The 16421-nt window shown below is 52.7% G+C and overlaps 1 protein-coding gene across 6 annotated transcripts in view; it reads right to left on the bottom strand.

Moving 5' to 3' along the window:
* The window catches only part of PLEC (plectin), a 110767-nt gene extending 94554 nt beyond the window's left edge, over positions 1-16213 (bottom strand). For 4 of the 6 annotated variants that reach the window (XM_053467499.1, XM_053467502.1, XM_053467501.1 and 1 more), the window contains exon 1: positions 16018-16213. In XM_053467499.1, the coding sequence (XP_053323474.1) occupies positions 16018-16207 (190 nt within the window). In that variant the 5' untranslated portion in view covers positions 16208-16213. Of the gene's footprint in view, positions 1-6636; positions 6846-16017 lie in introns of those variants that run through there. The other 2 variants (XM_053467510.1, XM_053467514.1) reach the window with 1 other exon arrangement.
* Between the last annotated feature and the right edge of the window lie 208 nt (positions 16214-16421).

Raw genomic sequence — 16421 nt, 5'->3', positions numbered from 1 at the left:
TTATTTATATATCGCCGTCATACTCCGCAGCGCTGTACAATGTGTTATTATTATTTATATATCGCCGTCATACTCCGCAGCGCTGTACAATGTGTTATTATTATTTATATATCGCCGTCATACTCCGCAGCGCTGTACAATGTGTTATTATTATTTATATATCGCCGTCATACTCCGCAGCGCTGTACAATGTGTGTTATTATTATTTATATATCGCCATCATACTCCGCAGCGCTGTACAATGTGTTATTATTATTTATATATCGCCGTCATACTCCGCAGCGCTGTACAATGTGTGTTATTATTATTTATATATCACCGTCATACTCCGCAGCGCTGTACAATGTGTGTTATTATTATTTATATATCGCCGTCATACTCCACAGCGCTGTACAATGTGTTATTATTATTTATATATCGCCGTCATACTCCGCAGCGCTGTACAATGTGTGTTATTATTATTATTTATATATCACCGTCATACTCCGCAGCGCTGTACAATGTGTGTTATTATTATTTATATATCGCCGTTATACTCCGCAGCGCTGTACAATGTGTGTTATTATTATTTATATATCGCCGTCATACTCCGCAGCGCTGTACAATGTGTGTTATTATTATTATTATATCGCCGTCATACTCCGCAGCGCTGTACAATGTGTGTTATTATTATTTATATATCGCCGTCATACTCCGCAGCGCTGTACAATGTGTTATTATTATTTATATATCGCCGTCATACTCCGCAGCGCTGTACAATGTGTGTTATTATTATTTATATATCGCCGTCATACTCCGCAGCGCTGTACAATGTGTGTTATTATTATTTATATATCGCCGTCATACTCCGCAGCGCTGTACAATGTGTTATTATTATTTATATATCGCCGTCATACTCCGCAGCGCTGTACAATGTGTTATTATTATTTATATATCGCCGTCATACTCCGCAGCGCTGTACAATGTGTGTTATTATTATTATTTATATATCGCCGTCATACTCCGCAGCGCTGTACAATGTGTGTTATTATTATTTATATATCGCCGTCATACTCCGCAGCGCTGTACAATGTGTGTTATTATTATTTATATATCACCGTCATACTCCGCAGCGCTGTACAATGTGTTATTATTATTTATATATCGCCGTCATACTCCGCAGCGCTGTACAATGTGTGTTATTATTATTATTTATATATCGCCGTCATACTCCGCAGCGCTGTACAATGTGTGTTATTATTATTTATATATCGCCGTCATACTCCGCAGCGCTGTACAATGTGTTATTATTATTTATATATCGCCATCATACTCCGCAGCGCTGTACAATGTGTGTTATTATTATTTATATATCGCCGTCATACTCCGCAGCGCTGTACAATGTGTGTTATTATTATTATTTATATATCGCCGTCATACTCCGCAGCGCTGTACAATGTGTGTTATTATTATTATTTATATATCGCCGTCATACTCCGCAGCGCTGTACAATGTGTTATTATTATTTATATATCGCCGTCATACTCCGCAGCGCTGTACAATGTGTGTTATTATTATTTATATATCGCCGTCATACTCCGCGGCGCTGTACAATGTGTGTTATTATTATTTATATATCGCCGTCATACTCCGCAGCGCTGTACAATGTGTTATTATTATTATTTATATATCGCCGTCATACTCCGCAGCGCTGTACAATGTGTGTTATTATTATTTATATATCGCCATCATACTCCGCAGCGCTGTACAATGTGTTATTATTATTATTTATATATCGCCGTCATACTCCGCAGCGCTGTACAATGTGTATTATTATTATTTATATATCGCCATCATACTCCACAGCGCTGTACAATGTGTGTTATTATTATTTATATATCGCCATCATACTCCGCAGCGCTGTACAATGTGTGTTATTATTATTTATATATCGCCGTCATACTCCGCAGCGCTGTACAATGTGTTATTATTATTTATATATCGCCGTCATACTCCGCAGCGCTGTACAATGTGTTATTATTATTTATATATCGCCGTCATACTCCGCAGCGCTGTACAATGTGTGTTATTATTATTTATATATCGCCGTCATACTCCGCAGCGCTGTACAATGTGTTATTATTATTTATATATCGCCATCATACTCCGCAGCGCTGTACAATGTGTTATTATTATTATTTATATATCGCCGTCATACTCCGCAGCGCTGTACAATGTGTGTTATTATTATTTATATATCGCCGTCATACTCCGCAGCGCTGTACAATGTGTTATTATTATTATTTATATATCGCCGTCATACTCCGCAGCGCTGTACAATGTGTGTTATTATTATTTATATATCGCCGTCATACTCCGCAGCGCTGTACAATGTGTGTTATTATTTATATATCGCCGTCATACTCCGCAGCGCTGTACAATGTGTGTTATTATTATTATTTATATATCGCCGTCATACTCCGCAGCGCTGTACAATGTGTTATTATTATTTATATATCGCCATCATACTCCGCAGCGCTGTACAATGTGTGTTATTATTATTTATATATCGCCGTCATACTCCGCAGCGCTGTACAATGTGTGTTATTATTATTTATATATCGCCGTCATACTCCGCAGCGCTGTACAATGTGTTATTATTATTATTTATATATCGCCGTCATACTCCGCAGCGCTGTACAATGTGTGTTATTATTTATATATCGCCGTCATACTCCGCAGCGCTGTACAATGTGTGTTATTATTATTATTTATATATCGCCGTCATACTCCGCAGCGCTGTACAATGTGTGTTATTATTATTTATATATCGCCGTCATACTCCGCAGCGCTGTACAATGTGTGTTATTATTATTTATATATCGCCGTCATACTCCGCAGCGCTGTACAATGTGTGTTATTATTATTTATATATCGCCGTCATACTCCGCAGCGCTGTACAATGTGTGTTATTATTATTATTTATATATCACCGTCATACTCCGCAGCGCTGTACAATGTGTGTTATTATTATTTATATATCGCCGTCATACTCCGCAGCGCTGTACAATGTGTGTTATTATTATTTATATATCGCCGTCATACTCCGCAGCGCTGTACAATGTGTGTTATTATTATTTATATATCGCCGTCATACTCCGCAGCGCTGTACAATGTGTGTTATTATTATTATTTATATATCGCCGTCATACTCCGCAGCGCTGTACAATGTATGTTATTATTATTATTTATATATCGCCGTCATACTCCGCAGCGCTGTACAATGTGTGTTATTATTATTTATATATCGCTGTCATACTCCGCAGCGCTGTACAATGTGTGTTATTATTATTTATATATCGCTGTCATACTCCGCAGCGCTGTACAATGTGTGTTATTATTATTTATATATCGCCGTCATACTCCGCAGCGCTGTACAATGTGTGTTATTATTATTTATATATCGCCGTCATACTCCGCAGCGCTGTACAATGTGTGTTATTATTATTATTTATATATCGCCGTCATACTCCGCAGCGCTGTACAATGTGTGTTATTATTATTTATATATCGCCGTCATACTCCGCAGCGCTGTACAATGTGTTATTATTATTTATATATCGCCATCATACTCCGCAGCGCTGTACAATGTGTGTTATTATTATTATTTATATATCACCGTCATACTCCGCAGCGCTGTACAATGTGTTATTATTTATATATCGCCGTCATACTCCGCAGCGCATCATATAATCTGGACACAAACAAGCTACTGTTCTGCAAGATGATCCAAATGCTATTAAACGCCGTTTAGGTTTAGGTTCCCATTAAAGGGACATTCCCATTCTATTGGGTGAAGGTTTCATAACCCGACTCCGGCATGAAAGGGTTAAATGCTCGTTCCGCCGGCTTTTTCCTGGAATATTGTTTGATTTTGGTAAAGTAAATACGCGCAGGTTGAAGGCAGGGGCGGGGAGGCTGCCCCCCCCCCCAGATTCTTTATATTTTGAATTGAAATAATTTTTATGACTCCACCGGCTTGGATCAGGGGCCACCGGCTTGGATCAGGGGCCGTAGCGCAAGGAATGACGTATTCCTGGGCTGGAATCACAGTGTGGAGAGAAATAGTTTGTCCTTTAAGCAGATATGTGTCAAACTCCTTTCTGAACAGGAGCCTGTTGTGGCGCAGATCCCAACCGGCTCCGAGTCACTCGGTGATGAACAATAAAAGCTCATTAATCATTCACCAAAAACACCGGAGGAATTCCACGCGCGCCCCGCGCCAGAGCACTCATCCGTTTACCCCGGCACCCGGGGGTTACACGCACCTGCTTTGGGGGGGGGGTGACACGTCCGAGCTCCGCACCCCCACGCGTTCCTGGCAGAGGAAGGGCTCTTTCTAGCAGGTGAGTGTGAACCCTCGTGTCACGCACACAAAATCCCACCGGGAGGGGCTCCTACTGGAAAAGGCTGCTCTGATCAGACATCCAGTGGAGGTGGTAAATTGGAATAAGAGATGCCAGTGATGGTCTGCTATAGGGGTTCAATCATTTAAAGCGCACGGCCCCAGTGGGGCGACCACCAGCCCCGGATCACACCCCGCGGTGTCCTCAGGGGTATTTTGGGGGCAGCACCCGCCACCTCCTGTGCTGCTCGTTACAGCAGGAAGGGGCCTGAAGTAGCCGAGGGCCCCGGCAGCTTAACACAAAACATGGTCGTGGACAGGATACCCAATGACAGAGAGGGGCAGGTGCAGACCCTGGGGGTAACTCCTGGGGGTAACTCCAGCTCTCGGGGGCCATAAAGAACTGGAGCAAAGCCAAACACGCAGCAATTGGGAAATGTTTTGGTGGTTGTCATGGTAACTGCTCCACATTTACTGTCCAGACTATGTCCCTAAGTGACCTATCAGCTACAGCGACTCGACCCACATCTGTCCAGCGCTAAGAGAGGGGCATCAGGGGAGAGAGAGGGGCAGAGAGCCGAACGTCACAGAGGGGGGCCGTTATGTATAATACCCCCGCCACTCACTCACTTTCACTGTTTACACACCTGTCTGGCAGTTAAAGCGCGTGTAATATCGAGCATACGTGACAGTAGCGTGTTGTGTGTGCTCTCCCCCCTCCCCACGCTGCAGCAGATTCTCTGAGTAATGGGAGCTATTTTTACTCCATTCCAAGTTATAAACCCCCGGCTTCCAGTAAGCAGCTCGCCCTCCGCTCCCTGCGCCCGGCGGGGGGTCTGCGGGGGTCCGCGGGGCTCTGACACTATCTGCCCCGGCTGGTGTTACCCCCTGGCTGGGCACCCCCTGCCCCGGGCTCAACAAAACTAATGTATCCAGACATTGTGCTTCCAAGCAGTCTGCCGCTGCCCGTCTCTCTGTCCCCTGCCCGTCTCTCTGTCCCCTGCCGCTGTCCGTCTCTCTGTCCCCTGCCCGTCTCTCTGTCCCCTGCCCCTGCCCGTCTCTCTGTCCCCTGCCGCTGCCCGTCTCTCTGTCCCCTGCCGCTGTCCGTCTCTCTGTCCCCTGCCGCTGTCCGTCTCTCTGTCCCCTGCCGCTGCCCGTCTCTCTGTCCCCTGCCCGTCTCTCTGTCCCCTGCCGCTGCCCGTCTCTCTGTCCCCTGCCGCTGTCCGTCTCTCTGTCCCCTGCCCGTCTCTCTGTCCCCTGCCGCTGCCCGTCTCTCTGTCCCCTGCCGCTGTCCGTCTCTCTGTCCCCTGCCCGTCTCTCTGTCCCCTGCCCGTCTCTCTGTCCCCTGCCGCTGTCCGTCTCTGTCCCCTGCCGCTGCCCGTCTCTCTGTCCCCTGCCCGTCTCTCTGTCCCCTGCCGCTGTCCGTCTCTCTGTCCCCTGCCCGTCTCTCTGTCCCCTGCCCGTCTCTCTGTCCCCTGCCGCTGTCCGTCTCTCTGTCCCCTGCCGCTGCCCGTCTCTCTGTCCCCGGTGTCCCTGTCACCATCTGTCTTTCTGCCCCTCTGTTCTCTGTTTGTTGCCCTTTGATTGCGTTCCTGTCACTCCCCGGCCGCTGTCCTGCCCCGCTTCATGACAAACCCTTCCTGAGATCTCCCTAATCCCACCCTCTCCCAGAGGCTCAGCCATGCACAACTGCACCACTCCAACCAGGTAAACGCCAACTGCCCCCCACGCAACTCCCACAGCACCAACTGCCCCGCGCAACTCCCACAGCGCCAACTGCCCCCCCGTGCAACTCCCACAGAGCCAACTGCGCCCCCGCGCAACTCCCACAGAGCCAACTGCCCCCGCGCAACTCCCAGAGCCAACTGCCCCCCCAGAGCCAACTGCCCCCGCGCAGCTCCCACAGCGCCAACTGCCCCCGTGCAGCTCCCACAGCGCCAACTGCCCCTGCGCAGCTCCCAGAGCGCCAACTGCCCCCGCGCAGCTCCCACAGCGCCAATTGCCCCCGCGCAGCTCCCACAGCGCCAACTGCCCCGTACCAATCAAAGTTGCTCAATTCCAACCACCCCGCAAAATGTCAGAAACAGTTACCCCCGTATTTGGGTATTCACTTATTAACCCCCTGGGTACTGAACAGTTATGCCATGGAAGGGCTGTTTGCCTGGAATCAGTGATTTGCTTGGGAGTTCGAGGGTTAAGCGCACGCACGGAACAGGTCAGGGGCTGAACACACGTGTAGCGTGACCGCTTACCTTTATACTTCTCGCGGACGTCTTCATACGCCTGGATGAAGTCCTTCTCCTCGGCGTCCGCAGGCATGTTCCGCATGTTGAAGCTGGCCATGGCCACAGAGCTGACACTCACTGTCCCGATACACCCCTGCCAGTCCCTCTACTCCACACCCACTGTGTCTCTGTCTGCCGGCCGCTCTCCGTATGCTCCTTGTCTGGCAGTCTCTCTCTCTCTGGCAGTCTCTCTCTGTCTCCCAGCTGTCTGGCTCGGTTCTGCCCGCTCTCTCACACACAGACCATGGTGGGGCAGATCCCAAAAAGCCAAACCCCACGGCGGGGTCAGTCCTCAGGCCCTACCCCTTAAAGCTACAGAGAGACAGCTGCAGCCAGAGGAAGCCGGTCACCCGACACCGAGTGCCACACATTGCCTCCCCGGCATCCAGCACTGCCCCGACAGCTTGCGCAGAGAGAGAGAGCGCCCCACGGAGGAACGGAGAGAGCGCCCCCCAGAGGAATGCGCAGAGAGCGAGAGCGCCCCCCAGAGGAACGCGCAGAGAGAGAGCGCCCCCCAGAGGAACGCGCAGAGAGAGAGAGCGCCCCCCAGAGGAATGCGCAGAGAGAGCGAGCGCCCCCCAGAGGAACGCGCAGAGAGAGCGAGCGCCCCCCAGAGGAACGCGCAGAGAGAGCGAGCGCCCCCCAGAGGAACGCCCAGAGAGAGAGCGCCCCCCAGAGGAAATCGCAGAGAGCGCCCCCCGGAGGAACACAGAGAGAGAGAGAGCGTGCCCCCCGGAGGAACGCGCAGAGAGAGAGCGCCCCCCGGAGGAACGCACAGAGAGAGAGCTCGCCCCGGAGGAACACACAGAGAGAGAGAGAGAGAGAGCGCCCCCCGGAGCAACGCCCAGAGAGAGACAGAGCGCCCCCCGGAGGAACGCACAGAGAGAGAGCTCGCCCCGGAGGAACACACACAGAGAGAGAGAGAGACAGGCAGGGGGTGAGAGAGAGACAGGCAGGGGGTGGGTGAGGGACAGGCGGGGGGGGGGATGGCGTTGAGGATGAAAGAAAACTTGATGCTACAAAATAACTAAAGTCCCAGATAAAAGCAGATGGAGATTTCCGTACGCAGTGTACTCCGGACCGGTAAGTCCGGCTCTGAATACCCCGCGTTCTTCAGACACAGTTAGCCAAGACCTTCCCTGACCCTGCGGCTCTGGAAGGGTTAAACGCCACCCCCAGCACTGGGCGGCGGTGCACTTTTCGGTATGTTGCACCTCCATGTGATGAGGCAGAGCAGGTACTGTAAATCACCAGCGCAAACTCTACCGGAGCAATCACCATGGCAACAGGAGGAATGTTACAGCCGGGTTTGATTATATAATACTGGCCGCTATCACTTCATACACACAATACACACTTATACATTTATATAGCGCCACCATGTTCAGTAGCGCGGCATATTTAGCCCTCGTTTTCTTGACGTAAACATTAATCAGTCGTTGGTCTCGTCTTAGATTCAGGAGCCGCATGTCTATCCCATGCATGTTTAATACCCTCACTGTATTACCCTCTACCACTTCTGCTGGGAGGCTGTTCCACTTATATACCACCCTCTCTGTAAAGAGGGAACATTTCTATAAGAGCTGTGAGATAAACATATTATTTTCTGGAGGTGACGTTGAGGAAATTCTTGGGGTCTCAGCGAGTCAGCGTATCACAACGGGGGGGGGGGCTTGAGGGGTAGAATCCCTCGGACTGAGGAAGTGGGATGAACTGGTGTGTGATGGGATCCCCCCTTGCTGACAGACGCTTCCTCCGGCCCCCCCGGACAGCAGCGTTTTGGGTGGTAAAAGCAAAAAGGGAGCCAAAAATCCTTTGTTTTCAGGCTCTGGATCCGGACTCAGGAATGGCAGGAATCTGGAGAGGAGTCGCCCGGCGATCTGCACCTCGCCCAGACCTGGCACCACAAGAGCTTTCAATCTACATCCGGACGGGCCGGGTAAACACAGCTGCGGACCCGACCCAGACCGACAGCCCACGCCAGAACAGGAGCTAGAGAAAGGCCAGAGCTCCCGAACCACAACAGTCTCCTGCTCATCATCCTCATCCCGCTGTAACGGCTCAGACCTCAAACACTTGTTGGTCTATCCCATGCATGTTTAATCCTCTCACTGTATTACCCTCTACCGCTTCTGCTGGGAGGCAGTTACAATTATCTATCCATATGCCTATTTCATGCATGTTAAATCCCCTCACTCTACTACTTCTGCTGGGAGGCTGTTCCACTTATCTACCGCCCTCTCAGTAAAGTAAAACTTCCTTCCATCCCATCTCAGCCTCTGACCCTCTTGTTGTAACTTTTCCCCTCATGTAATTTATTCACATGTCTCTCCTGTCCCAGTCTATAGCTTAGCGAGTCGCGCCCGTCGAGTCCCGGAGTCCGGGGCATATGAGGGAAGATTCACCCAGCTGTGTGACCGAGGGGTTAAAAAGTACCTTCTTCTCCTGTATGAGGCGCTATAAAAGAATGGCGCTTTACCACCCACCCACCCTGTATGAGGCGCTATAAAGGAATGGCGCGCATGCGCGTGTTTTACGCGGGTCAGTTTTCTCCCCTGCTTCATGTAGCTGTAGGGAAGTGTGCTGGCCGCGCATGCGCAGTAGTAGTGTATATAGCGTTTGAAGCAGCAACAAGTGACAGACCCACGGCCCGGGCCCTGCTCTGCCGGCAGCGACACGCACCGGGGGCCCCGCAAAATGTGCGTTTCCTAGAGCCGGGGAGCCAAAGCACGAAGGGTTATTGGGTTAATAGCAATACTTCTACAGAACGTGTTGTAGATAGGAGGAGCAGCCCTCCGGCCTCCCTGCCCCTCGGTTCCCGTTTCTCCATTGAAAATTCTACTTTGCTGAAACTCTATTTACCCGCTGGGATCGCGAATAACCCCGTCATTGCCGCACGCACGTTAACTATTTCATGATGAAGCATACAGCGGTGCAGCACCGCCACCTGCTGGCCTCACAGCGCAAATACACCGAACAGCCTGTCCGGTAACGGAGCTTCTGAGCGCCTGACTGCGGTATACATATCACAGCCATCAGCGCTGCCCTGCGGAATTCCCATACAACGTAAAGCATAACCCCCCGCTGTGCGTCTCTCGCCCCGTAACCCAGCACATAACCCGCCACACATCCCTCGCCCCGTAACCCAGCACATAACCCGCCACCTCCGCGCGTCCCTCGCCCCGTAACCCAGCACATAACCTGCCACCTCCGCACGTCCCTCGCCCCGTAACCCAGCACATAACCCACCTCTGCGCGTCCCTCGCCCCGTAACCCAGCACATAACCCACTACCTCCGCGCGTCCATCGCCCCGTAACCCAGCACATAACCCGCTACCTCCGCGCGTCCCTCGCCCCGTAACCCAGCACATAACCCACCGCCGCACGTCCCTCGCCCCGTAACCCAGCACATAACCCACCTCTGCGCGTCCCTCGCCCCGTAACCCAGCACATAACCCGCCACCTCCGCAAGTCCCTCGCCCCGTAACCCAGCACATAACCCGCCACACGTCCCTCGCCCCGTAACCCAGCACATAACCCGCCACCTCCGCGCGTCCCTCGCCCCGTAACCCAGCACATAACCCGCCACCTCCGCGCGTCCCTCGCCCCGTAACCCAGCACATAACCCACCTCTGCGCGTCCATCGCCCCGTAACCCAGCACATAACCAGCTACCTCCGCGCGTCCCTCGCCCCGTAACCCAGCACATAACCCGCCGCGCGTCCCTCGCCCCGTAACCCAGCACATAACCCGCCGCGCGTCCCTCGCCCCGTAACCCAGCACATAACCCGCCACCTCCGCGCGTCCCTCGCCCCGTAACCCAACACATAACCCGCCACCTCCGCGCGTCCCTCGCCCCGTAACCCAACACATAACCCGCCACGCGTCCCTCGCCCCGTAACCCAGCACATAACCCACCGCCACACGTCCCTCGCCCCGTAACCCAGCACATAACCCGCCACATGTCCCTCGCCCCGTAACCCAGCACATAACCTGCCACCGCCACGTGTCCCTCGCCCCGTAACCCAGCACATAACCCGCCGCGCGTCCCTCGCCCCGTAACCCAACACATAACCCGCCACCGCCACGCGTCCCTCGCCCCGTAACCCAGCACATAACCCGCCACCTCCGCATGTCCCTCGCCCCGTAACCCAGCACATAACCTGCCGCACGTCCCTCGCCCCGTAACCCAGCACATAACCCGCCACGCGTCCCTCGCCCCGTAACCCAGCACATAACCCGCCACCGCCACGCGTCCCTCGCCCCATAACCCAGCACATAACCCGCCACCGCCACGTGTCCCTCGCCCCGTAACCCAGCACATAACCCGCCACCGCCACGCGTCCCTCGCCCCGTAACCCAGCACATAACCCGCCACCGCCACGCGTCCCTCGCCCCGTAACCCAGCACATAACCCGCCACCGCCACGTGTCCCTCGCCCCGTAACCCAGCACATAACCTGCCACCGCCACGCGTCCCTCGCCCCATAACCCAGCACATAACCTGCCACCGCCACGCGTCCCTCGCCCCATAACCCAGCACATAACCTGCCACCACCACGTGTCCCTCGCCCTGTAACCCAACACATAACCTGCCACCACCGCGTGTCCCTCGCCCCGTAACCCAACACATAACCCAACACATAACCCGCCACCTCCGCGTGTCCCTCGCCCCGTAACCCAGCACATAACCTGCCACCGCCACGTGTCCCTCGCCCTGTAACCCAACACATAACCCGCCACCTCCGCGTGTCCCTCGCCCCGTAACCCAGCACATAACCCGCCACCTCCGCGCGTCCCTCGCCCCGTAACCCAGCACATAACCCGCCACCTCCGCGCGTCCCTCGCCCCGTAACCCAGCACATAACCCACCGCCACACGTCCCTCGCCCCGTAACCCAGCACATAACCCGCCACCGCCACGCGTCCCTCGCCCCGTAACCCAGCACATAACCCGCCACCTCCGCACGTCCCTCGCCCCGTAACCCAGCACATAACCCGCCACCTCCGCACGTCCATCGCCCCGTAACCCAGCACATAACCCGCCACACGTCCCTCGCCCCGTAACCCAGCACATAACCCGCCACCTCCGCGCGTCCCTCGCCCCGTAACCCAGCACATAACCCACCGCCGCACGTCCCTCGCCCCATAACCCAGCACATAACACGCCACACGTCCCTCGCCCCGTAACCCAGCACATAACCCGCCACCTCCGCGCGTCCCTCGCCCCGTAACCCAGCACATAACCCACCGCCGCACGTCCCTCGCCCCATAACCCAGCACATAACACGCCACACGTCCCTCGCCCCGTAACCCAGCACATAACCTGCCACCTCCGCGCGTCCATTGCCCCGTAACCCAGCACATAACCCGCCACACGTCCCTCGCCCCGTAACCCAGCACATAACCCACCTCTGCGCGTCCCTCGCCCCGTAACCCAGCACATAACCCGCCACCTCCGCGCGTCCCTCGCCCCGTAACCCAGCACATAACCCGCTACCTCCGCACGTCCATCGCCCCGTTAACCAACACATAATCCCTCGCCCCGTAACCCAGCACGCTATATTCACATTTATCAAGCTTTTTGGGGGGGGTCTCAGCACATAAACCGCACACACGTCGCACAGACACGCAGTCACTATTCAAATAAACGTTCCTAATAAATAACGGCCTGCGGGTCACTCTACACGCAGTGACTGCACGGGAGGCGTGTGTCACCGAGATAACACGCATCACACGCCACAGGCCACGCTGCTCTGGCACACACATCACCCCCATCCGCCGGCTCACACCCAACATTCGCTATACATTATCCGTCCCCTGACGGCTACACGTCCTCTGATAGAAGAGGCTCCGCGCGGCTCGCTATACGTTACACGTCCCCTGATAGAAGAGGCTCCGCGCGTCCCGCTATACATTACACGTCCCCTGATAGAAGAGGCTCCGCGCGTCCCGCTATACGTTACACGTCCTCTGATAGAAGAGGCTCCGCGCGTCCCGCTATACATTATCCGCCCTCTGATAGAAGAGGCTCCGCGCGTCCAGCTATACGTTACACGTCCTCTGATAGAAGAGGCTCGCTATACGTTACACGTTCTCTGATAGAAGAGGCTCCACGCGTCCCGCTATACGTTACACGTCCCCTGATAGAAGAGGCTCGCTATACGTTACACGTCCTCTGATAGAAGAGGCTCCGCGCGGCTCGCTATACATTATCCGCCCTCTGATAGAAGAGGCTCCGCGCGTCCCGCTATACGTTACACGTCCTCTGATAGAAGAGGCTCCGCGCGTCCCGCTATACGTTACACGTCCTCTGATAGAAGAGGCTCGCTATACGTTACACGTCCTCTGATAGAAGAGGCTCCGCGCGTCCCGCTATACATTACACGTCCTCTGATAGAAGAGGCTCTGCGCGTCTCGCTATACGTTACACGTCCTCTGATAGAGGAGGCTCCGCACGTCCCGCTATACGTTACACGTCCTCTGATAGAAGAGGCTCCGCGTGTCTCGCTATACGTTACACGTCCTCTGATAGAAACGGCTCCGCGCGGCTCGCTATACATTACACATCCTCTGATAGAAGAGGCTCCGCGCGTCCCGCTATACGTTACACGTCCTCTGATAGAAGAGGCTCCGCGCGGCTCGCTATACATTACACGTCCTCTGATAGAAGAGGCTCCGCACGTCCCGCTATACATTATCCGTCCTCTGATAGAAGAGGCTCCGCGTGTCTCGCTATACGTTACACGTCCTCTGATAGAAAAGGCTCCGCGCGGCTCGCTATACGTTACACGTCCTCTGATAGAAGAGGCTCCGCGTGTCTCGCTATACGTTACACGTCCTCTGATAGAAGAGGCTCCGCGCGTCCCGCTATAGATTACACGTCCTCTGATAGAAGAGGCTCCGCGTGTCTCGCTATACATTATCCGTCCTCTGATAGAAGAGGCTCCGCGCGTCCCGCTATACGTTACACGTCCTCTGATAGAAGAGGCTCCGCGCGTCCCGCTATACGTTACACGTCCTCTGATAGAAGAGGCTCCGCGCGTCCCGCTATACGTTACACGTCCTCTGATAGAAGAGGCTCCGCGCGTCCCGCTATACGTTACACGTCCTCTGATAGAAGAGGCTCGCTATACGTTACACGTCCTCTGATAGAAGAGGCTCCGCGCGTCCCGCTATACATTACACGTCCTCTGATAGAAGAGGCTCCGCGCGTCCCGCTATACGTTACACGTCCTCTGATAGAAGAGGCTCCGCGTGTCTCGCTATACATTATCCGTCCTCTGATAGAAGAGGCTCTGCGCGTCCCGCTATACGTTACACGTCCTCTGATAGAAGAGGCTCCGCGCGTCCCGCTATACATTACACGTCCTCTGATAGAAGAGGCTCCGCGCGTCCCGCTATACCTTACACGTCCTCTGATAGAAGAGGCTCCGCGCGGCTCGCTATACGTTACACGTCCTCTGATAGAAGAGGCTCCGCGCGTCCCGCTATACCTTACACGTCCTCTGATAGAAGAGGCTCCGCGCGGCTCGCTATACGTTACACGTCCTCTGATAGAAGAGGCTCCGCGCGTCCCGCTATACGTTACACGTCCTCTGATAGAAGAGGCTCCGCGTGTCTCGCTATACGTTACACATCCTCTGAAAGAAGAGGCTCCGCTATACATTTTCCGTCCTCTGATAGAAGAGGCTCCACGCGTCCCGCTATACGTTACACGCTCCACGCATTTATTTAATGTTATTCACAGAGGGATGTTTAGGTGACTGGCCGGTGCGACCGGCCCTTTAAGAACAGACGCCCTTATCGGCCGGTGACCTCGGCGGGGAAGTTGGTAACGGCTCGCACTTCCTGAGCACGTGGTCACGGCGCGCGGCTCTAAACCACGGCCCCCCCCCGGCCCTCATCACACTATACAGTGTCACTTTACTGCGCCGTAAACCTACCTAAATGATTAACGTCCAGCACTCCATATTCTAACCTTGTGTGTACACAGCTCTGGAGACAGCGGGTTTAAACACGCGTGTATTCAATAACAAATTATATAACGGCCCGACACGGTGATAATAATCACAGCATAGACTGTAAGCTCCTGTGCACCGGCCCTCTGTGCCTGTCTGTCCATATTATTATATCTAATCTACCCCACTGTACAGCGCTGCGGAATATGATGGCGCTATATAAATCAATAACAATAAATGGCTAATTTATCTATACATTATACAGGGGCCGGTCACTGATTTATCTATACATTATACAGGGGGCCGGTCACTGATTTATCTATACATTATACAGGGGCCGGTCACTGATTTATCTATACATTATACAGGGGCCGGTCACTGATTTATCTATACATTATACAGGGGGCCGGTCACTGATTTATCTATACATTATACAGGGGGCCGGTCACTGATTTATCTATACATTATACAGGGGGCCGGTCGCTGATTTATCTATACACTATACAGGGGGCCGGTCACTGATTTATCTATACATTATACAGGGGGACGGTCACTGATTTATCTATACATTATACAGGGGCCGGTCACTGATTTATCTATACATTATACAGGGGGCCGGTCACTGATTTATCTATACATTATACAGGGGGCCGGTCACTGATTTATCTATACATTATACAGGGGCCGCTCGCTGATTTATCTATACATTATACAGGGGGGCGGCTCACTGATTTATCTATACATTATACAGGGGGCCGGTCACTGATTTATCTATACATTATACAGGGGGCCGGCTCGCTGATTTATCTATACATTATACAGGGGCCGGCTCGCTGATTTATCTATACATTATACAGGGGCCGGTCACTGATTTATCTATACATTATACAGGGGGCCGGTCACTGATTTATCTATACATTATACAGGGGGCCGGTCACTGATTTATCTATACATTATACAGGGGGCCGGTCACTGATTTATCTATACATTATACAGGGGCCGGTCACTGATTTAGCTATACATTATACAGGGGCCGGCTCGCTGATTTATCTATACATTATACAGGGGCCGGCTCACTGATTTATCTATACATTACACAGGGGCCGGCTCGCTGATTTATCTATACATTATACAGGGCATCTCGTTGGTTTATCTATACATTATACAGGGGCCGGCTCGCTGATTTATCTATACATTATACAGGGGCCGGTCACTGATTTATCTATACATTATACAGGGGCCGGTCACTGATTTATCTATACATTATACAGGTGCCGGCTCGCTGATTTATCTATACATTACACAGGGGCCGGCTCGCTGATTTATCTATACATTATACAGGGCATCTCGTTGGTTTATCTATACATTATACAGGGGCCGTGAATCCTACCTGCTATCCTGATGACGGCTCTCTCTGCCGCGTCCAGCACGGTTCCTCCGCCAGACGCTGACGACGACCTCTTAACCCGCTGGTTCTTGGACAGATTCCAGGGCAAGGTGTCCCCCGGGGTGGGAGAGCCGCTGCTTGCGCTGGAACTGTCCTCCGCCATCTTTATCCTGCCCCTCCGGTCCAGTGACATCAGCCCCTACAGGGGAGAGAGAGGGGTAAATATCTAGAATATCCACAATTTCCCATAATATAAAGACCCCCCCAAATCCTTTTCTAAAATTTGGGGTTTTTTAGTAAAAACACACTTTTCTATCCGTTAAAGTGACATTAATCAGTCGTTGGTCTCGTCTTAGATTCAGGAGCCGTATGTCTATCCCATGCATGTTTAATACCCTCACTGTATT

This window comes from Spea bombifrons, chromosome 5, assembly GCF_027358695.1.
Source record: "Spea bombifrons isolate aSpeBom1 chromosome 5, aSpeBom1.2.pri, whole genome shotgun sequence".
NCBI classification, from domain to species: domain Eukaryota; kingdom Metazoa; phylum Chordata; class Amphibia; order Anura; family Pelobatidae; genus Spea; species Spea bombifrons.
Note: the sequence above shows the minus strand (reverse complement) of the source record. Positions and strands in the feature narration are given on the sequence as shown.